The following is a 21,978-nucleotide window of genomic DNA, read 5'->3' on the forward strand; positions in this document are numbered from 1 at the left end:
CCTTCCCTTTATGACCACCATGTACCCATCCTCTGATGGCTACTTCCAGCAGGATAATGCACCATGTCACAAAGGTCGAATCATTTCAAATTGGTTTCTTGAACATGACAATGAGTTCACTGTACTAAACTGGCCCCCACAGTCACCAGATCTCAACCCAATAGAGCATCTTTGGGATGTGGTGGAACGGGAGCTTCGTGCCCTGGATGTGCATCCCACAAATCTCCATCAACTGCAAGATGCTATCCTATCAATATGGGCCAACATTTCTAAAGAATGCTTTCAGCACCTTGTTGAATCAATGCCACGTAGAATTAAGGCAGTTCTGAAGGCAAAAGGGGGTCAAACACAGTATTAGTATGGTGTTCCTAATAATCCTTTAGGTGAGTGTATATTGATACAGATTTTTTTTTATTATTTTTTTTTTATTTACTTTGCAACTTGATGGACTACATAGTTAGACTTTTAAACTCTGTAACCAACCCATCATAGAAATGTCAAAAATAAATTATATATATATATAAAAAAATAAAACCTGGACACAATTAGAAATGTTAAAATCCAATCCAGATGGGACAGTGTACCACCCTGAGGTGCTCTGATATTACAATCCTTATGCTCCTGTAGTCCTGAGTTTCAATTCTGATCAATTTAAAGATACCACACGGTCAGTTTATTAATTCCAATTTACAATGAATATTTCCACAAGATTAATGCATGTGCATTCTCTTCAAAGTCATTTGAACCAACAAGTGTCATCTGGAGGAGAAAGGAACTGAACGTAGTTCAAATGTTAGTAAATAGTCACTGAATCATCATGATCAAAAAGGCAGAAAGCAGATTAAAGCCTGTAATCTGCACACGTAACCTTTGCGGTCTGTCTGGACATCCTCGTAGGTCCATTCCTCTGTAGAAAACGGACCCGTGACCTCTGGACACCGAGATGTATAGCTGCAATGCTGCGTATGCCAGAGTAGCGCACTGCCCTCGCCCTGCGCCCTGCAGGTGGGACATCCTCAGTAGTCCCAGCTGATCTGGTCTCTGCACAGGGAGGTCTGCAGGCTCTGCATGTCCCTGAGGAGACGCAGGCTATCTTTGCTCTTCTCCCCCGGCTTCACCTTCACTGTCCTTGCTGCCGGGCCCCGTGTGGTCACTGTGGTGGTGACCTTCACCTCCCCTCGCCCGCCCTGCCGCCCCCTGACCTCCCCTGCACTCCTCTGCCGGCTCCTAGACTCCTTCTTCAACTTCTCAAGCTGAAAAAGAACAAGAGCGGAGGTAAATATCCTGCGGTAAAATGGGGTTACGATTACATCAAGGTAGTTCCAAAGCACTGATTTGAGTAATTCAAATTAAGTTATCAAATTAGGGTGACATTTTGGTCTGGGCTAGAGCTGGGGTGAGAGGCCCCAGTAAACGTAGGCTCTCATAAAGGTTAGGGTTGTTTTTCTATCTAGTTAACTGAATTAGGTGTGAGCTCATATGGGCCTAGCTTGACAATCTGGTGCTGACTAGGGGCAGGTAATTACTAATGAGTACAGTTGGTAACCATGAAGACTCTCTCCTTTCTGCACTGTAATATCACAGTTCCACATAAAGACTCTATATGGTGTGAATGGTATTACAGTTAAATTAAGGTTGTTAAAAAGCATTATGTTGAGTAATTTAATCTACATTTTGCATTAAAGCTCTACAGCTGCTTAAAAGTTATACATGTATTAAAATTGCCCATTTTTATAATTAAAAATATTATAAAAAAGTAAACAAGTAGAAGTCAGTCCTTAAAGCCACAGTCACATGATAAAAGGTAACTGACCACAGCCTACCAGTGGCAACACTAGTGTTTACTCACACCTCACTATTCACTGTTATTAGATTCTACAATATTGAAATGTTAATCTGCAGTGCGTACTACTGTGTTGTGTGTGGGTAGTACTTACAATAGGCAGTAGCCTGCCCTTGCCCTAGCTTAGTGACATCCCTCATTTATATGGCCTGGAGCTCTATCTAAGCAGACCCTGCAGCTCACACCTGAATTTGGTGCCGGCGGACTTTGGCGATCTGCTCCCCCTTGCTCTCCATCCTCTTGACCAGGCCTTCCAGCTCTCTCTCCAGGTCGTGGCGTAGGCGGTCTGACCGGGCTTCCTGTGTCTGCTTCACCAGCTCCTGGTGCTCACTGTCAACAACACAAACGCCCATCAGCACTGGCAGCAGCCCCAGAGAGACACTTCAAACACACAGATGAGGGGGAACAACTATATCAAATGAACAACATAAATAAGTACATAAGTAAGTACAAACAAACATTAGAGCTCCCATCTTATCAGAAACTTGTAACATTTGCCGATTCAATTTCCTTTCCAAAACCAAAACAGGTACTGGGCTAAGAAAGAACAAGGCAGAGCTGCTCCTCACAGGGAAGAGTGGGCAGTGTCTTCCTCAGCAGGGCGATACTCACAAGCTCATGTGTCCAAACTCGTCCTGCAGGGCCAGCAGCAGCTCAGCCAGCTCTTCACTACAGGAGGAGGAGCAGGAAGAGGCGGAGCTAGTGCTGGAGCTGTGGCCAGGCTTCTTCCCATTGGCGGAAACAGTCACGGAGGAGGACTTCCTAGCCAATGGGGTTTCGCTCAGCACGCGGTTGTTACACAGCTGCCGGTTGTGCTGCTTCATGAGGTGCAGGACGTGCTGGACGTTGGCACGGACGGAGTGACTAGAGGCTGTGGACTGCAGACCAACACCAGGGTTAGTGCATCTTACTACGAGGGTGGAAACATGACAGATGTAGGACAGGAAATGGTCATTAGATTGAAGGAATGATAAAACAAAGATTTTCCAATAACATGCAGGTTTGGCAGATATATTATTATTATTTTTTTCATAGCAGAACACCTGTACCCAAATCATAGGGTCTCACCTTCCCTGCCACGAATGGCACGTCCCCCAGGCTGAGTCTGTAATGAGGCTCGGCATGTGAATGGTGTTGCTGTGGGACCTTCTGAAGGAAAGGAAAACAAGTCAACCGGTGAAAGGTGACAGCTGGACTACAGATGCATTGGTTAAAGCATATCAGAAGCCGTTTTCATTTACATTCATTTCATGAATTCATGCCATCACGGATCTGTGCATAGCAGGTATACCTGCATTATGATCTCTACACACAAATAGCAAACGCCAAACATTTTGTAAGCCTTACTTTAGCCTGTTGCTTTTTCTTCTTCTTCGTTTTTGTCGTCTTGTGAGGAAGCGGAGACACTGACTGGAGCAGGATTCGGTTGGCCTCTAGCCCGGTTTGTAACTGCAGGGAAAAGCCAAGGTGAGATTTTCCTTCCAAGCTAAATTCTGTCTTTTTTTACACTATCAGATGATCTCCTGCCAAAATGAACACACTGCATATGAAGTCCATTGAGGAAATTCAGTTCCTATAATGAACCATGCACTTTACTGCTATGATTGGGGCAGCCCAGTGCAGTGGTATCTTCTACCCATTACCATTTCAGCTGTCCATTTACACAACAACGCAACCACACATAAGCAGCTGGGTGCACAGTGACCGGACGCTGGGAAACCGCAGTGCAGTCGAGCTCTACCTGGGCAGCTTTGTCCTGAACCAGCTTCCTCTGATGCTCCTCCTCTTGAAGCTTAATTTCCAGCTCACGGATTTTATTCTACATCAGGATAAGAAACACCTCAGCATCAACACAAGTCCCGCACATCCATGTTTTTAAAAAGTAGTCTTTTACTAAAAGAAGTCCAAAGGAGCACAGTCATCTTAAAGAAAAGATTAACAGAGAAATTTTGAACTAGGACTCTGAATTAGGACTTATAGGAACAGATAACATGTCCAGTTAGGGGATTATTTTTGAATAGGTTTAAGAAATGTATGCCTTCCTACGAATGCATGATGCGAATTGAGTGCATTAAGTTCAAAAGCATAAACTTGCAAGTGTGAAAAAACTTGGCTATATTCTTTACTACATTCTTCTTTTCAACTGACTGTGCCACTTCCACATTTGTGTATTAGACACTCCCCTTGTCATTGATTACATTAAATCAACATCTAGTGATTGTAAGACATTGCACAAATCGCCATGTCTGACCTCTGCCAGGTTCTGTGTTTCCGTGAGCTTCAGGTACTCCTGTTCCAGCAGGTCTAACTTCTCAAACTTGGCCCGCACGTCCAAGTGGTCAGCAGATCTCTCTCTTTCCAATGATACCTAAGGCAGGAAGGAATCAAATACTAATCAAAGAACTGAGCATTTACTCTTCTTACTCTCACTTGGAATGGATATTTCTGTTTTTAGCTACCTGCTGCTTCAACACTGCGGTCCTCTCCGACTCTGCATTGCGCACCATCTTCCTCATGTACTCCAGCTGTTTTTCCAGGAGATTACAGCGCGACTCGGCAGCAACCAGCTGTGTCGCCAGCTCTGAGCGACAGGAGCACAAAACATCTACAATCAACTACCTCAGATCCTCAAGCAACACTTGTAGTGTGATGCGATTTAAACCCCACCCCTGATAATAAATCTCATTTAAACTACACATGATTTAACTAATTGTGCAGGGAAAACCACACACTTAAAACTCGGCCCTCTTTGTTTTGCGAGCTGACAAGAGGTACATGTTTAATTCTGATTAAATGTATCCACACACCCTGGTTGTGGCGGGCAGCCTGGGTGTAGCTCTCATCATTGGACTCTTTCTCGCGCTCCAGCACCCTCTTGTACCGAGAGGTCTCCCGGGACAGACGCTGTAAGTTCTCCTCCGCCTGTGTCCGCTCCAGCTCTAGATGCCGGATCTTCTCCTGCAGGTTCTTCAGTGCAGACAAGATCGCTGGGGAACACAGGGCTGGAGAATCAATATCAGAGGTAGCAAAATCCTTTCCCGGAGAGCTTCCTTAGCCTCTCCTGTAGGAGACCCTAATCCTTCCTTCAAATTACATCAGCAGATACAGGTACAACTTCGTTGTGTATTACATAAACTATACAACCAAAATATTGAAGAATATAGGTACAATTAGGAGAGGGGGAAAAATCACATCATACCTGCAGTGCTTCAACATTTTGGTTAAAAAGACATGTTCTGAGATCCATAAGTCTCTTCCTGGAAAAGTTGTAGATCAATGAAAGTGTCTCCAGATGCTATGTTTGTATTCTCTTTCTTTCATAAAAACATACTTCTATAAAGAGCTTCAATACATACATCTGCCTGAATTAGAACAGGTCTCCAGCTCTCCTGATGAGTATATCTTGTCTGAGGCATAAACTTGTTTGTAGGAAACAGAGCTCTCTCATTTCGATCCGACATGGGATCAGGTTTCCCAGGGCTTGCCACTAATAGACTAGGAAGCTATTGTAAGTCAAGCTTCAGCACGACAGATTTAAAGTTGCCCTCCCATTATTCTGATACTTCGAGCTTTGTCATTTCAGCGTACATGCAATATACATGGAAAGGAATTCTCATCAATAATTAGTAACATCGTCACTGAAATATTAATGTAACCACCACAAGCAGAGATCTTAATTGAATCACACTGCACTTCCTACAGCTTCAGACTGTGTTGTGCAGACGAGTGTAAAGGGGCAAACTGCAATCCTATCACTGCCACACTTTCATCACAAGACTACCAAATATAGCCATTTGCCAATGTTGTTATTCAGTATTTTTAATTTTGTATACTATTCCTAATGTATCATGAAACTGAAGATGACACTTTGGCCCATAATTATAAAACCTTGTACTGGTAAGCTTACCACCCCTTTTTTAAAGCACTAAAATGTGCATAAGTTAAATTACTCTGAAAGCTATATTTAACAGTCACTAGGAAAAGCAAGGGTTAACTGTAAATGTTTAACAGGGTGTAGGCCCAACTTCTTCCTGAACAGAGAGCATAGCTCCACAAAGGGAACAATCACAGGATCCAACGCCTTTGTAGTTGAAGGCAACATGGAAAGATGGGATGGGAGAGGTTACCTGTGCTGCTGCTCTCAGGGTAGGCTTTGACCGGCCTGCTAGGGGATCGCCGCAGGCTGGCATTGAGGAAGGGGCGCTCTGAAGGGTAGTCCATATATGAAGGCAGGGACACAGTGTCAGACATCACCGGCACATGGCAGCGTCCGGTCAGCCGGTCCTGCAGCTGAACACAAACCACCCATACAGCACTGAAGTAGTCAAGCAGCCATCATCAGTATCTGACGTTCGGTTTAGGCTACATCTGTGGTTGTCTTGTAATGTTATCAAGAATCCATCTATAGACATTATGTTATAGAGTTATGATGTTTCTCTTGTTATACAATGTTCTGGACTCTGCATCAGTGTGGTGCGGTTTAAGCTAAAGTTGCTAACGTTCACACTTAATAGATTTAAAGTCAAAAAGCAATAGCATGTGATACAATTACCTGAAACCAACTCTCAGTAAGTGTAGTGGGACAGAAAGTTAACCATACAAAACGGCTCTGAAGCAGAGTGAAAGGCACTGTAAACTAATGGCGCTGCACCCCCTTGTGCACTTCCTAAAATCTTGGCATTCAGGGAGTCTCTTCTAAATGTATTTGTTCTTGGTTTCCTGAACTGTGTATATTTGTAGGTGCTTGTCTCTACATACATTTCAATGCAAGTAAGACAGACTTGAGCACATATTTATAAAACATCACACCTGACATTAGGCTGTAGAAGAACATGTGAGAGAGTAATCATCATAAATAAATACATAAATAAATAAAATCAAGCTAAGCTTTACAATATAGAAAGTGACATCACAACACTTGTTGCTAAACCATGTGGAACAAGAGAACATTCACAAAGATTTCAATGATATAATTTCGCCACAAAATTACAACACAACAAAATCGTGCAATGCGCATTAAGGCTGATAATGTAATCATAAAACACCTTAATCAGGTTTAAAACAACGTATTAGTTACTGTATATTTCGTATTGGCACACAATTGAGGCGACATACAGTAATTAATAGTTGATGAACTTACAAATGCTACAACATTTCTAACGCAGATCATGATGCTACGACTGGCATCACTAACTTACTGTACCTACAAAATATATATATTTTCAAATACAAACACTATAGCTGACGTATCATCATACCGTCTCCAGTGTGTAAGATGCTCCGGGTGCTGTTGCAGTTGTCGCCATTAAATATGCATTTTTGTTTTTTTAATGTTTTTAAGTATATCATTTACAGATGACTATTGTTATTAAATGGAAATTTGCAGCCAATTTAGCCGCACAACGACAGCACAGGAAACTGCATCAACACTGCCGCGTAAATTCAGTGCAACGTGATGGCGTCAGAGTTGAGGGCGTGGCAAAGAACAAAAAGCAGGTTTGATTGAAATACAATCCGACCAATAGGAAGAGAGCAATGCGAAATTGTAATGCAACCATTGGACATGGAAGGAAATTGGGCAGGACTTCTTGATACAAATTATACTCCGCTTATCTGACTGTAACTTCGCAGCGGGTATTCATTTTGGCTCACATGATTATTATGTTTACCATTGTGCCAGTACAATATTTTAAAACCACAGGTTAATGTTTCATTTGCTTTGTATAAAATCATTAATATGTGCGTGTGTGTGATGTATCTAGACAGAAAGGTACACCAATACCATTCTGCTGGCATATAAAAGAAACCCACAGTTGTGTCCTGCTAGCATTAATGATTAATGGAGTATGATTAATTTCAAAGCCTGCCATCCTTTGACTTTTGTTTTTTACTTTGAATACATTAAAATGTTTCTTGAGCAATAAATGCATACATGTATACGTAGACCTATATGTATATAGTTATGTTACACTAGGTCTATATATTATGTCCTTTATTTTCTTCATGTAATAGGCTAGGCTAAGGAAATAAGCGCCAATTTAAATAGTGATTCATATACCCTCATGTACAGACAGCTAATTCCGCTGGACCATCCCGTCATACATTAAAAATGGTACAAACAAGGGCGTCTTCTTTGTTAAAGGGGAGTATAATCCGCACTCCGATTGGCTCCTGGAATTCAAAAAAACATTCCCGCCCACCGCAGCACGGCTGTGATTGGTCCGATTCTCCTTCCTTTGTAGTCGTCAGCCGCATCCGGTCCGAATGACGCCGCGGAAACACAAAAAAAAGAAAAGAAAAAAAAAGAAAAAAAAAAAAAGGAAGAAAAAAAAAAGAAAAAAGCTGGGAAGAGCTTAAAACTCCCTTTAAAGATTTTTTTGTATACTGTAGGTTATTTGTAATGGAACAAAATATCGCGATTTAATGTAGTTTCTTTGTAACAACTTTAGCACCAGAAGAGCTGGTTTGAATTGCACTTGTGTGGTTTGTTTCTGTCCAGATACATTTATATCCAATATACACACACAGCTACATTTTTCTTTTTTGTGTTTGTGGATGAGAATGGCTACGACGGCCCTGTACGCGTGTACGAAGTGTAACCAGCGCTATCCGTTTGAGGAGCTATCGCAGGGACAGCAGCTGTGCAAGGTTTGGAAATGTTATCGGCCCTCATCCCCGCAAACGTGTGCATGTCTCTGAGCGTCTGTGTGCAAAAGATCCGCCGCCGGAGCGCCGTGTTTCCGCGGTCTTGTGCGAGCATTTGTTTCTTTCATAGACAGACATGGGCTACATTATGTAAGATCACTGTAAAGATAAAAACACCCCGTGCACACTACGGACACGAAGCATGCACAGTGGAAAACAGCACACGGTTAAGATTACCATTTCAAAGCCTATTTGTACAAATAATACAATAAATACTATAGCAGTCCTTGGCTTCGTAAAGACGGCGTGCATGTTTCTCTCCATATCTGTATGCAATCATCTCTAGTTATCTTTTCCCTTGCATTGGGTCAAAAAAATCCCAATTTCAGCGTGGTTTTGAGTTGCTTCACCTGGATCAAGGAGCAAATTCCTGCTAAGGATGGTGAAATTGAGCCCATGAGGACCGGCTGTTTCAATCAAGCACAATTAAAGAAGTCCTAACACTTATAGATGGACTAAGCATGCAGAATAAGCCAATCAATAAAAGGTGGTTAATGTAGTTATGCTGTCGTAATGCAAAGTTTTCAAACCTTGCTGTACTTAGTCGCAAAATAATCCGAGGAGTTGCAGTTAATGAACTGATGTTTCTGTTCTTCACGGTTTGGGGTAAACGCACATTATTATAATATCATATAGTATCAATTAATAATGTCTGCATTCTTATTCGTGACACGTGTTGTGAATGCATCACTTGACACGTTTTTACAATGTTTTCTGGGCAAATACTAGCAAGGCCTAGTGAAATAATGCACAATTAAGATATCACCTTAAAAATAATAATCTAACTGTATAACTGAAATTAGATCATGCCATTCATCCATTGTGTATACTTCAATATATATATATATATATATATATATATATATATATATATATATATATATATATGCTTAGTCTGGGATAATATCATTTTATAATAAAATACAATGGCAAGACAATCATTTAATGAGCATATGTATGTGGTGGGCATGTATATTCATTCTATATGAAATGACACTGGCAAAATATAACCTTAAGCTGCAGTAGAAGCATAAATGAAATATGTTGTCTCATAATTTGTGTTTTATTTTATCTGCAGGAATGTCGAATAGCACACCCTATTGTGAAATGCACCTTCTGTAGGTCGGAATTTCAGCAGGAAAGGTGAGCAATCACTGGTCATAAAAAATAACAAACTCTAGCTACATCTTGCACGAACCTCCTCGCTATTGTATGATGTGGTACATTACAAGGCACCTATTGCAAACAGAGTGAGTGCTGTAAATAGAAAAACAGATATCATCCTAAATAGAAATTCCTCTTCATTTTTTTTTATTACTTAGAATACATGATGATTTAGAGTGAAGCCAAAAACATAAATGTCTTGTGCAGCAATACTATCCAGCACTCCATTAAACAGAGCTTTTGCACATGCATTGCTCTAATTATATATTACATTGTGCACTACTGTAATATCCAGGAGTATGAGTATTACATTGCAAGCATGCACACACACACACTGCAGGTTAAGACACTCCTATTGTTTCCATTTGGTTCTCCACAGATTTACAGTTCTATTTATTTTCTTTCTGCAGCAAAACAAACACAATTTGTAAGAAGTGTGCTCAGAATGTGAAGCAGTTTGGCACGGTAAGTGGTTAATCGAGAATCCAGAGGCTTTATCCAGTGTAACGACCACCACCTATGGCTAATAATAATTGCCTTGATATAAAGTTCAATTCAAAGTACCAATTACTTAGTTTTAAGGACTTAACTTCTCAGTCCGCATTGCACAATATGAAACAATATGCAGCCACCACAGAAACCTTTGAGAGTCTTTTTTTATTTGCTTCTGTAAGTGTATCTGCAATGAAGTATTGGAAAGGTAATTATTGAAATATAAGTACTTAGCAATTTAAGATAACTGTTTTCTGCATTCACTAATTTGCTTTCAATGGTTTCTTTTGTTTTGCAGCCCAAACCTTGCCAGTACTGTAACATAATTGCAGCCTTCATCGGGACCAAGTGTCAGCGGTGCACAAACTCAGAGAAGAAGTACGGCCCTCCACAGGCGTGCGAGCAGTGCAAGCAGCAGTGCGCCTTCGATCGCAAGGAGGAAGGCAGGCGAAAGGTACTGACAGGGAATGGTAACATGTACTGCTTTGGTGCAAACACAAGTCCCGGTGCTTTACAAGGCCTGGTTCTCCGAGACGTCCTCACATGTAAATGTTTCACAGTGACATAAGCCGAACACCAAACTTATAGTATTCCTAATAGACTTATTGAATGGGCAGAAATCTTATATTATGACCAAGGTCTACAATACCTACAACAAAAATCGAATAGAAACAGTACTTGTTTGGTGACTTATTGTTTTCCAGTGGGCTCTTGCATCTTCAAAATGGAAACTCATCTTAAGTATTGGGTTTGTAATTTGCAGTGCTTGGTGGTGAAAGCTATAGCTTGGAATATGAAATGTGCAATATAGAAGAACATACGTCTGGAACTGACTAGATTGAATTCAAGTGGAATTAGGATGGATTAAAACAGAATTGACCCCAGCCCAGCTTAGAATACATCATGACCACAATGCAAATTAATCTGGGCCATAGGGGTCTGCTTTGCTCCCAAGTGCTACATTTTGCTTTAGTATGCCATCTGTTGCTCTTGATCTTTCTTAAACTGCATTAAACCCTATTACATATTTAATGCTGCCATAATTTCCAAAATGCACGGTATTGCGCATTCAACATAAATGTGTTGCTCTTTCAAACTAGTTCTTGTGTAAAGTTACAGGTTATATCTCTCTAAAGTGGGCAAAATGCAAAAGGATTCTTTATTTGTGTACTCAAGGAATTTGTTGGGTTTTACCCCCAGGCTTCAATTATGTTTAACCTCTCTCATAATGGTTACTTTGCATTCTTTGCTCTTGTCATGAATGTGTGTATATATGTGAATGATAAAACTATCATAAAGAGATCTGTAGGTTTCGGAGAATAAGACGAGAGCATTTTGGTTGTCTTCGCAGGTGGACGGGAAGCTGCTGTGCTGGCTCTGCACTCTGTCGTACCGCCGCGTCCTGCAGAAGACCAAGGAGCAGAGGAAAGGCTTGAGCTCCTCACACTCCAACTCCTCTCTGACAGAAAAGGACCAGCACCATTCCAGACACCACCACCACCATCACCACCACCGGCACAGTAGCTCCCACCACAAGTACGCAGTCAGCGCAGGGACAAACCTGTGTTCTCCCGCCTGGGCTTTTCTATGATGAAGCTGTTGAATGCCTCTATATATACGATATAGCCATAGACCAATTCATTAAAATGCATTATACACTCACTGTAAAGGAATACAAGTTAAATATTTGACATTTCAGAAGGTCCCCCCGCTTTCGTCAGTGTACACATACAGTGAGGGAAAAAAGTATTTGATCCCCTGCTGATTTTGTACGTTTGCCCACTGACAAAAAAATGATCAGTCAATAATTTTAATGGTAGGTGTATTTTAACAGTGAGAGACAGAATAACAACAAAAAAATCCAGAAAAACGCATTTCAAAAAAAGTTATAAAATTGATTTGCATGTTAATGAGGGAAATAAGTATTTGACCCCTTCGACTTAGTACTTGGTGGCAAAACCCTTGTTAGCAATCAAAGAGATCAGACGTTTCTTGTAGTTGGCCACCAGGAGGGATTTTGTCCCACTCCTCTTTGCAGATCCTCTCCAAGTCATTAAGGTTTCGAGGCTGACATTTGGCAACTCGAACCTTCAGCTCCCTCCACAGATTTTCTATGGGATTAAGGTCTGGAGACTGGCTAGGCCACTCCAGGACCTTAATGTGCTTCTTCTTGAGCCACTCCTTTGTTGCCTTGGCTGTGTGTTTTGGGTCATTGTCATGCTGGAATACCCATCCACGACCCATTTTCAATGCCCTGGCTGAGGGAAGGAGGTTCTCACCCAAGATTTGACGGTACATGGCCCCGTCAATCGTCCCTTTGATGCGGTGCAGTTGTCCTGTCCCCTTAGCAGAAAAACACCCCCAAAGCATAATGTTTCATCTCCATGTTTGACGGTGGGGATGGTGTTCTTGGGGTCATTCCTCCTCCTCCAAACACAGCAAGTTGAGTTGATGCCAAAGAGCTCGATTTTGGTTTGACCACAACACTTTCACCCAGTTCTCCTCTGAATCATTCAGATGTTCATTGGCAAACTTCAGACGAGCCTGTACATGTGCTTTCTTGAGCAGGGGGACCTTGCGGGCGCTGCAGGATTTCAGTCCTTCACGGCGTAGTGCGTTACCAATTGTTTTCTTGGTGACTATGGTCCTAGCTGCCTTGAGATCATTAACAAGATCCTCCCGTGTAGTTCTGGGCTGATTCCTCACCGTTCTCATGATCATTGAAACTCCACGAGGTGACATCTTGCATGGAGCCCCAGACCGAGGGAGACTGACAGTTATTTTGTGTTTCTTCCATTTGCGAATAATCGCACCAACTGTTGTCACCTTCTCACCAAGCTGCTTGGCGATGGTCTTGTAGCCCATTCCAGCCTTGTGTAGGTCTACAATCTTGTCCCTGACATCCTTGGACAGCTCTTTGGTCTTGGCCATGGTGGAGAGTTTGGAATCTGATTGATTGATTGCTTCTGTGGACAGGTGTCTTTTATACAGGTAACGAGCTGAGATTAGAAGCACTCCCTTTAAGAGAGTGCTCCTAGTCTCAGCTCGTTACCTGTATAAAAGACACCTGGGAGCCAGAAATCTTGCCGATTGATAGGGGATCAAATACTTATTTCCCTCGTTAACATGCAAATCAATATATCACTTTTTTGAAATGCGTTTTTCTGCATTTTTTTGCTGTTATTCTGTCTCTCACTGTTAAAATACACCTACCATTACAATTATAGACTGATCATTTCTTTGTCAGTGGGCAAACGTACAAAATCAGCAGGTGATCAAATACTTTTTTCCCTCACTGTATCGGACACACGTTTCACGAGCTGCTGAAAGGTATGACGCGAGAAGCAGCTCTTCAGAATTGGGGTGTGAGATGCTTCACGTACAACAGATTGTATTTTTTGCAGCTCTCAGTCCAATTACGCTAGACACTTGAAGAGTCATCTATGTGGAAAATGAGCAGGATGAAGGCAGACGTGCTCACTGAAGCTAATTTACCAGGGCTAACAGACAACATAGTGTACCTGCTCGTGTTGGTTGAATTATTTTAACTCTTACCTATATTGACATCTCAATGGACGTTCTTTGACCACCCTTACACAAATCCTAAGAATAAAAGGATGACTGTTTAATCGCCAGATAGACTTGAAGGTCAACAGGAAAGACGGTGCAGCTTTTCAGCAGCTTCAAGTGTTTATGGTCATATTAGGATCAATGTAAATGGCTGCTGAGCGTTCACTTAAAGCTCACTACAAATCTGATAAAAGCCTGACCTAGGAGTGGGGGCGGCTGGCTTTCAAGAGCATTATAGTGTTACTGTGGCAGTTTTAGGCCACTTTGTTAAAGCAGATGTTGTGCTTCAATGTTCTGCATCTTTTATATGCATATATTTTATGTTGTGGCAGTTTTTTTGAATAAGACGAGGATTCTATTAATTAGAAGTGGTTGTTAGTATTGCAGAATAACTCGTGACTCATTTCCTTAAATGGTTTTATAAATATATTTATCTCTTGGTTGTTGTCAAAGTGCATAGTTTATGGATTTGGATATTAGGCAATACTAAAACCATGCTAATAGTTTGTGATCTGATCGTGTTTGTTGTTCTCTTGGGTGTATCTGTGCTATAGACTGAGCAGCCTCAGCCCAGAGCAGGACCAGGGACTGTGGAAACAGAGGTATGTTTCCACACCTTAAAACCTTGAGGTTTCAGTTCCTCTTCTGACAGAACAAAGCTTGTTTAATTGTAGTTTTCCTTTGTTTTCTCAGCCATAAATCTTCTTCAATCCAGAATGAAACTCCAAAGAAGAAACCAAAACTAGAAACAAAGCCATCAAATGGAGATAGGTACGCTGAAGGTTTCACTCTTTTTATACCATTTCCATTACTTTATTACTATCCACCATTGCCTGAACGTATACGTTTTGTCTTTTCATTGGGTGTTACTCCGTGTTTGTTATCCAAAGTCTATCGTATTTGAGATGTGAAAGCTGGATTATACACTGCGTGATCTTGGATAAAGTATTTTTGTGTGTGTGTGTATTGTGTTATTAAAAGAGTTCACTAAATTAGTTCCATTCAGATATCCTATGTAAACAACATGATTCATGCCATTGATCAGTCCCTGGGGAAAAATAATAATAATGTTGCAGAAACTTCAGATCACACATTGGAGCAGTGCAATGCCATCTGACAGTCTCGTTTCTGTCTCTCACAAGCAGCATTATGGTTACATCTTGATTCTCCTCTTCCATCTCTGTCATCAGTAGTTCTATTAACCAGTCAATGGACTCTGGAGGAACAGATAACTTCATCCTCATCAGCCAGTTGAAGGAGGAAGTGATGTCACTGAAAAGACTACTGCAGCAGCGAGATCAGACGATATTAGAGAAGGATAAGAAGGTAATATAATATTTGGAGGATTCTTCTACAATATGTTCGACAGGAAAGAAAAAAGCCCTCAAGCTTAATGTGTTATTTCCATCATGAAACCTTGAATGTGGCGAGCTTTTCAAAACTGATTTGAAGCCTGAATTTACTAGCCTGACTTATGGAAACTTTAGGAGTATAAGCTGGTTAGAGTCACATAAATTTCAGGTGCACCACTTTTCAACTAAGAGCCACATGACATAAAAATGTCAAAACCATTACACCAGCTACAAACTCAACAGTCAGCACTTAATGTAAGGTGTCCACTGGGATCAGGGAAGAAGCCTGTGGCAAGAAAAGCCATCTACTATTTTTGTGATTGAAGGGTGGGTCTGAGTAAATCTAAATATTTAAACTGCACCTAAATCTGTTTTTGTTTTAACAAACAAAAAACAAAAACAAGTCTGAATCCTTACATGATGTTTTTACCATCTTTTTTGTTTTACTCTCCCTCCTATTCAGCTTACTGAACTTAAAGCTGATTTTCAGTATCAGGAATCTAATATGAGAGTGAAAATGAACAACATGGAGAAAGCACATAAAGAAGCCATGGAGCAACAGCAGGTAAGCGTCATAGAGGCTGCGTCCTCACGTGGAATATATTATATCGGTCTGTCAGCATACAAAGTAGAAAAACGCATACAGTGGCTCTCAGAAGTATTCACCCCCTTGGACTTTTCCACATTTTATTGTGTTACAACATGAAATCAGAATGGATTTAATCAGGAGTGTTTGCCACTGATCAACACAAAAAATGTCAAAGTGAAAAATATAATCTGCATCTTGTTCTAAATTTATGAATGGCACTAGTCAGGGAAGCCACCAAGAGGCCTATGGCAACTCTAAAGGAGTTACAGTCTTCCACAGCTGAGCTGGGAGACACTGTGCATACTGCAACACTAGCCTGGGTGCTTCACAAAAGTGGCCTTTATGGGAGAGAAGAAAACTCATATCAAATCTCAGCTAGTTTGCCAGAAGGCATGTGGTAGACACTGAGACCAAGTGGAGGAAGATTCTATGGTCTGATGAGACCAAAATAGAGACTTTTGGTCTCAACGCTAAGTGCTACGTTTGGCGCAAGCCTAACACCATCACACTGAGAACACCATCCCTATCGTGAAGCATGGTGGTGCAGCATCATGCTATGCAGTTGCTTCTCTGTGTCAGGGCCTGGAAACCTTGTAAAGATAGAGGGCAAAATGGATGCTGCAAAGTACAGAGAAATCCTGGAAGAAACCCTGCTGAAGTCTGCAGGAGACCTGGGATTGGGAGAACATTAATCTCCCAGCAGGACAATGACCACAGACATACAGCCAAAGCCACACTGGAGTAGCTTAAAAACAAAAAGGTCAATGTCCTGGAGTGGCCCAGTCAAATCCCGGACCTCAATCCAATTGAGAATATGTGGAAAGAGTTGAAAATTGCTGTTCACCAAAGGTCCCCATCCAACTTGATGGCGCTTGAGCAATTTTGCAAAGAAGAATGGTCAAAAAAGTCCAGATGTGCAAAGCTGGTAGACACTTATCCACATAGACTCATGGCGCCTCTACCAGTTATTGGCTCAAGGGGGTGATTACTTATGCATTCAATTATTTTCTATTTTCTATTTGTAATTAATTTAGAATAATTGGCAGATTATATTTTTCACTTTGACATTATGGACATTTTCTGTGTTATTCAGGGGCAAAAACTCCTGATTAAATAAAGTCTGATTTCATGTTGTAACGCGATTAAATGTGGAAAAGTCCAAGGGGGGTGAATAATTTTGAGAGCCACTGTACATTGTTTAAAAGTAGACTTTGTTTATGAATTACACAAGAAAGCTGAGATTTCAGTAAAATGTTGTCTTATTTCAGTTTTCTTAATAAAGTAAGTGTTTTAATAAGTGTTTTTTTTCCCTCCACCTTCCTTCAAATTGTAGGCAAAGAATCGCGAACTGCTTAAGCAAGTTGCTGCTCTCTCAAAAGGTAAAAAGTTTGAGAAGGCTGGAAGCACACTGCTGTCTCCTTGAGAATGAAAACACACAAGAAACCTCACATGAAAGTGTAATGTTGATTCAACTATTAACACTGTGAAGACCTGAACTTATATTGATTTTTACTTTTATTTTATTTTTTTATTTCCTTCATTCAGGATCACAGTAAATATCTTACTAGTATACCCACACATACGGGGAGGTTTTAGGCGATGTAATGCATCTTTTAACTTTGGAAACAAAGAAAACACTATGGCAATAAAACCAGCTTCTCAGAACGGAACTACTTGAAGTGTGACTGAAAACATTTTTCATGTAGAGTTGCCTTCATTTCAGTAAATTGTCAAGTATTCATCTATTATTTTTTAATCTTTTGCATTTTGGAGGGTTTGTGCTAGTTGTTATTTTACACTGAGTACCTAAACCCCTGCATAACACGTATTACCATCTTTTAAATATAAATAAGCAAATTAACCAACTGCAGTCTGGTATTTTTCGGATGGCACCAGGTAATAAGTGATGTGTGTTGTGGGCTTTTTTTATTTTTTATTTTATTTGATAAATAGTGAACATAAAACATTTTCCTGCAGGTTTTATTTTTATTTATTCAGAATTTTTAATAAAAACAAAACAAAAATGCAGAACAGTGGGTGTGATTGCATATATATTGTTTTATTTTATTTTTAATCACGCTAATGATATATTTGAAACTCTCCTGGAGGCAATGCAAATGTTATCTTGTATACAACATAGAGCAGGGTCCTGAAGATTGTCTTGTGGGGGTGGCCCTTACCAGTTCAGGTGTTTTTTTTTATTCAACCAGCAAATCTTGCATTTTTAAGTAAATTAGGACATGTAAGTATAATAATGTAACACACTTGTGATCCTTATATATGTGATCGGCTGCTGGTTACATGGAAAGTGAATTCTGGGGGGGGGGCATGTGGCGGGAGCTTGGTGAAACACTGGCATAGAGCTAACATCTCACCTTAATTGTAGCTTAGAACTGTGTGTAAATATGTCCGTTGCTTCTGCTGATGAAGCGATGAAGCCAGACTAAGAATGCTTTAAAACTCCAGTCCTGTGTGGTAAAACCTTCATGTATTCTTATTCCCGGGGCTCTGAGTGATCTCTGTTGATAGACGGGGTGGGCGGGGGTTGTGATATTCAGGCCAGGTGTCTGTAAGAGTTAAACTAAGAATTCTGTCATTCGTTCAAGATGGACGTTTTATTTTTATTTTTTGTAATCTATTTTATAACTTGAAAACCCCACCAGTCCCCTCACAGTGCTAGAACTGGGCAGTGACTGTCACTGTGACCCTCTTGTGGAGAGACTTGTATAATTGCATGACGCACCGCTGTGAGGGGGAACGTGGTCTCATGTACTGTATTGTACTTTTAGACAGAATTAAAATGGCGTGTAAAATTCCTTTGGACATTCAAGGCCTTTGTGTATTTTAAACTTGTTACTTGTACGGTTTCTAGTAAGTATATGTAAGGCAATTAATATATCTAGAATATGCTTTTAAATACACATGTATTTCACTTTTTACAGCTCTGGACTTAATGGAAAACTGTATTTGCACACTGGTGTACAGTTTCACTTTTGTACTTTTTTCAAACCCAATGTTTCAAAATATTAAATCTTGGTAATACACCCAATCCTGTCTGTTTGTGTATTCTGTCCGCTGCTCTCCGGAGGTTAGCTTTTGAAGGAAAAATCCAAATAGGTGTGAATGCTGCATTAGAGGCTGTCGTTCTCTTAATGTTTGGCTGCAACGGGGCAGCAGAGAGAACACAGATGAACATGTAGCAGGACGATCCAGTAGATGGCGGTAGATTTATTTAAATGTATGTGTTGCTGTTTTTAGAGCGTAGAACCATTGTGTTTATTTATGTGTGTATGTTTATGTGGGGGTGTGTGTGTATGTATAATAGATATATCTGTTTTTAACTGGTGGTTAAGAACTTATTTATGTCAAATGTCCTCTGAGAACTTGGTGTAAAACCCCTGTGTGAAAACATCGGTCATTGTTCTAGAGTTTCCAGAACAGTGATTGCCAGGACAACAGGATTTTGTGGTTGTAATTGTAATTTCTTTCGTTTTTAAGCAATAAAGGCCATTGTTTCCAGGTCATTGGGCACCACTCTAGCACAGACCTCTTATTTGAACTTGGACATCTCCCCCCAAAAACACAGTAGTTCAGTCTAGGCTGAGCCAAAATACTTACCCATCTCATTGTGCCAACAGCATCTAACTACTAACTGAGAATGATACACAGAGCATGTACATCTATTTGAAGATCTTTAAAATGACCACAGAATTGTTTGTTAAACACACACACACACACACACACACACACACGTTTAAATGATCTGTGTTGCTACTGTATTCATATCAATTTTTACCCCAGACACAGAAAGTGCCACAGAAAAGTTTTTGAACGTCATCTGTGTGTCGGTCTCTGCGGTGGAGAAACCACAAACGACAGGAAAGGACAAAGTTTGTGCAGATGTGAACTTTCGCCTACATTTTTAAAGCAAGCCAATGAGGAACATGCATCGTGTTTTCATCAAGCTGGCAAAGGCCCCTCTCTGTTAAGCCCATCCATGCGTTTCAGTAAGCTTGAAACGTGATTTCCGTGCGAGAAAAGTTTAAGTCTGCATGTCTTTCTTTTTAAAGGGGAAAGGATGGCTTGGAATTTATTTGAACATACAATGTACAACGGTTATTAGATTTCCTGGGAGTTCTTTATTTTGTTGTTTTGGCGGTCATGCTGTTGTGATGCCCATTTGCCAGCTGTAGAAAACTCTGAAACACCTCCGAACATGGCAACGCTCTCCAGTTTCCATGCTGCAGTTTGTCGTGATTCTTTTCAAACCCTTTCAGGTGAATGTATTTTATTACTGTCACTTAAGTTCTCTTTGGATTGGTCCAGAGTAGTTACACTTATTTCAGCCCCAATCTCCTGCTCTGGCTCACTTTGAGTCGCTCTGATCTTGTTGCACTTTCTGATGTAGCATACAACTGAAGTCTAGTTTAAGTAGAAGCTCATGGCACTGTCGAGGCCCTTGACTCTCTGAACTCACTTTGGGTGAAAAAGAAGAAGAAAAAAGTGCTTAATAATGACTACTTCTCATACAAATACTAAAATATCCTATAAAATTGTGTTTTTCTGTTTAAGGTTTGAAATACGAGGCCAGCTGTTAACCCTGTATTATGTGACTGTGCTTCACTTGCTGTGTGCTGGTGGTAGTGGCTGAAGGCCAGAAGTCATGCTGTCTTTCTGCAGCAATACGATTTCAATGCAATGACAAATCAACAGGCCTAGAGGGAGACGTTGAATAATCATTTTCACTTCTCTCTCATGGCCCGTTTCAGTTTACCACTTTTATAAAGCAGATGGAATACAATTTTTCATCAGCTGCTGTGAAACCTTAGTCATAATTTTCTGTATTTATTTACCCTACTCTGACGGTGCATGAAACACCAGGGTGGTTGTGGTGGTCTTATTATTTAATCACACACACAGTATAGCATGTTCCTAATTTGAAATTGCTAAGTTTTAATGATAGTTATATTTCATACTTAACCATCTATACTATGCCATATTAAACCACAAACCACAATGGATCCACCTTACATTATAATCCTGAAACGTATACATAGATTTCCGCAGTAAAATATACATTTAAGCAATTTCTGTTTTCCTCTAATTATTAATGTCCTGCTATATCAAATGAATTGATTTATAAAGAAATTAAACTAAGAAATATTCACCATAATTGCAAATATGAAAAGAACTATAAGCAGTCTTTACAACATAGACGGAAAGCATGTAGTTATTTTCAATAACATGTTTATGTGCCTATTTTGTTTTGGCAAATTATATTTATTAATCAGCGGGTTCTTCTTCGGGATTCACATGGTAAATGAATACAAAATAAAATAATTTGAGAACCTCTAACCTAGAATATAGGAAAACATGTGGAAATGTGATTTTTCTCTTTTTCTAGACCAAACCCATAAAAAATAATATTAAACCAAACAGCGTAATGCTTTATGAAGGTCTGCTCTATAAACAGAAGGCTATGGGTCATGGAAATATATGACAGGGCCTGTGCACATGGAAATGTACTAAGACATTTGTTACATGTATTTTCAGGAAAAGCCCTCTTTAATATAATGACAAAATCCTGCTGTTTTAGTTCACAGTAACTAGTTTTAGGGCTAATGCAAATCAAAACTTTGACCTACCCACAAAACATAAATTCCTAGCTTGTCCCCTATCACGTTTTGATTTATAAGCAGTAGAAAGTGGCTTCTAGCAATAAATTGAAACGTGATCGGGCACACATTTGTGCTTTGCAATTCACGGGTAGGTGAAAGCTTTGATTTGGTCTAGCCCTTAAACTGACAAAATGTCTTTAATAAATTATATGTAGGTTATAGTACTATAAGACTTTTATAATTGATACCATTCCATGTTCAATGTCAAAATAGCTTTGAATATACATATGAATTTATTTATGTATTTACATATATCCTTCCCTATGTGCACATCTGATTATAATACATGTTCCCCCCCGAAAAGGGTTGATTTTTACACTGCTATTTGAAGAAAGGCATCCCAGCCCTCTGTACGGTTGTGTAGTTATTTCCCTAACATCGTCAATTAGGAACAGAAAAGTATGTGATGCTGAAAGCCGGTTCATGTGATGCATTAATCTCTCAGTGATACGATTAGCTTCAGAATCTGAGCGCTTTCCAAGAAAATTTGATCAGAAACGCTCTTTAATATATTTTCCATTTTAATCAGTGGGCCACATTGGATGTGTCAATGGGAATTTTCTTCCCCACTTGGTATTATTTTTC

The 21,978-nt window shown here is 40.2% G+C and overlaps 2 protein-coding genes across 5 annotated transcripts; one reads left to right on the forward strand and one right to left on the reverse strand.

The window, feature by feature from the left end:
- Window positions 1-650: 650 nt before the first annotated feature.
- Window positions 651-7,372, reverse strand: cep57 (centrosomal protein 57). Of its 3 annotated transcripts, none has more exons than XM_066699237.1 (11): window positions 7,102-7,372; window positions 5,971-6,127; window positions 4,651-4,830; window positions 4,303-4,424; window positions 4,095-4,211; window positions 3,585-3,662; window positions 3,191-3,292; window positions 2,912-2,992; window positions 2,456-2,721; window positions 2,029-2,173; window positions 651-1,253 (listed from the first exon to the last, which is right to left on the reverse strand). In XM_066699237.1, exons 1-11 carry the CDS (start codon window positions 7,147-7,149, stop codon window positions 1,017-1,019), a joined length of 1,533 nt encoding a protein of 510 aa, XP_066555334.1. In that variant the 5' UTR covers window positions 7,150-7,372; the 3' UTR covers window positions 651-1,016. The 3 variants fall into 3 exon arrangements, with proteins under 3 accessions (XP_066555334.1, XP_066555333.1, XP_066555332.1); XM_066699236.1 differs by having other exon boundaries at window positions 2,912-2,989; window positions 5,971-6,133; XM_066699235.1 differs by having other exon boundaries at window positions 5,971-6,133; window positions 7,102-7,371.
- Window positions 7,373-8,143: 771 nt separating this feature from the next.
- On the forward strand, window positions 8,144-18,764 carry fam76b (family with sequence similarity 76 member B). Of its 2 annotated transcripts, none has more exons than XM_066699239.1 (10): window positions 8,144-8,491; window positions 9,627-9,691; window positions 10,123-10,177; window positions 10,503-10,658; window positions 11,556-11,740; window positions 14,329-14,376; window positions 14,468-14,545; window positions 14,968-15,100; window positions 15,590-15,691; window positions 17,049-18,764. In XM_066699239.1, the coding sequence occupies exons 1-10, from the start codon at window positions 8,399-8,401 to the stop codon at window positions 17,136-17,138; spliced, it is 1,005 nt and encodes a 334-aa protein (XP_066555336.1). In that variant the 5' UTR covers window positions 8,144-8,398; the 3' UTR covers window positions 17,139-18,764. The 2 variants fall into 2 exon arrangements, with proteins under 2 accessions (XP_066555336.1, XP_066555335.1); XM_066699238.1 differs by having other exon boundaries at window positions 8,145-8,491; window positions 14,965-15,100.
- Window positions 18,765-21,978: the final 3,214 nt, after the last annotated feature.

This window comes from Amia ocellicauda, chromosome 3 (assembly GCF_036373705.1).
Source record: "Amia ocellicauda isolate fAmiCal2 chromosome 3, fAmiCal2.hap1, whole genome shotgun sequence".
Classification (NCBI taxonomy): domain Eukaryota; kingdom Metazoa; phylum Chordata; class Actinopteri; order Amiiformes; family Amiidae; genus Amia; species Amia ocellicauda.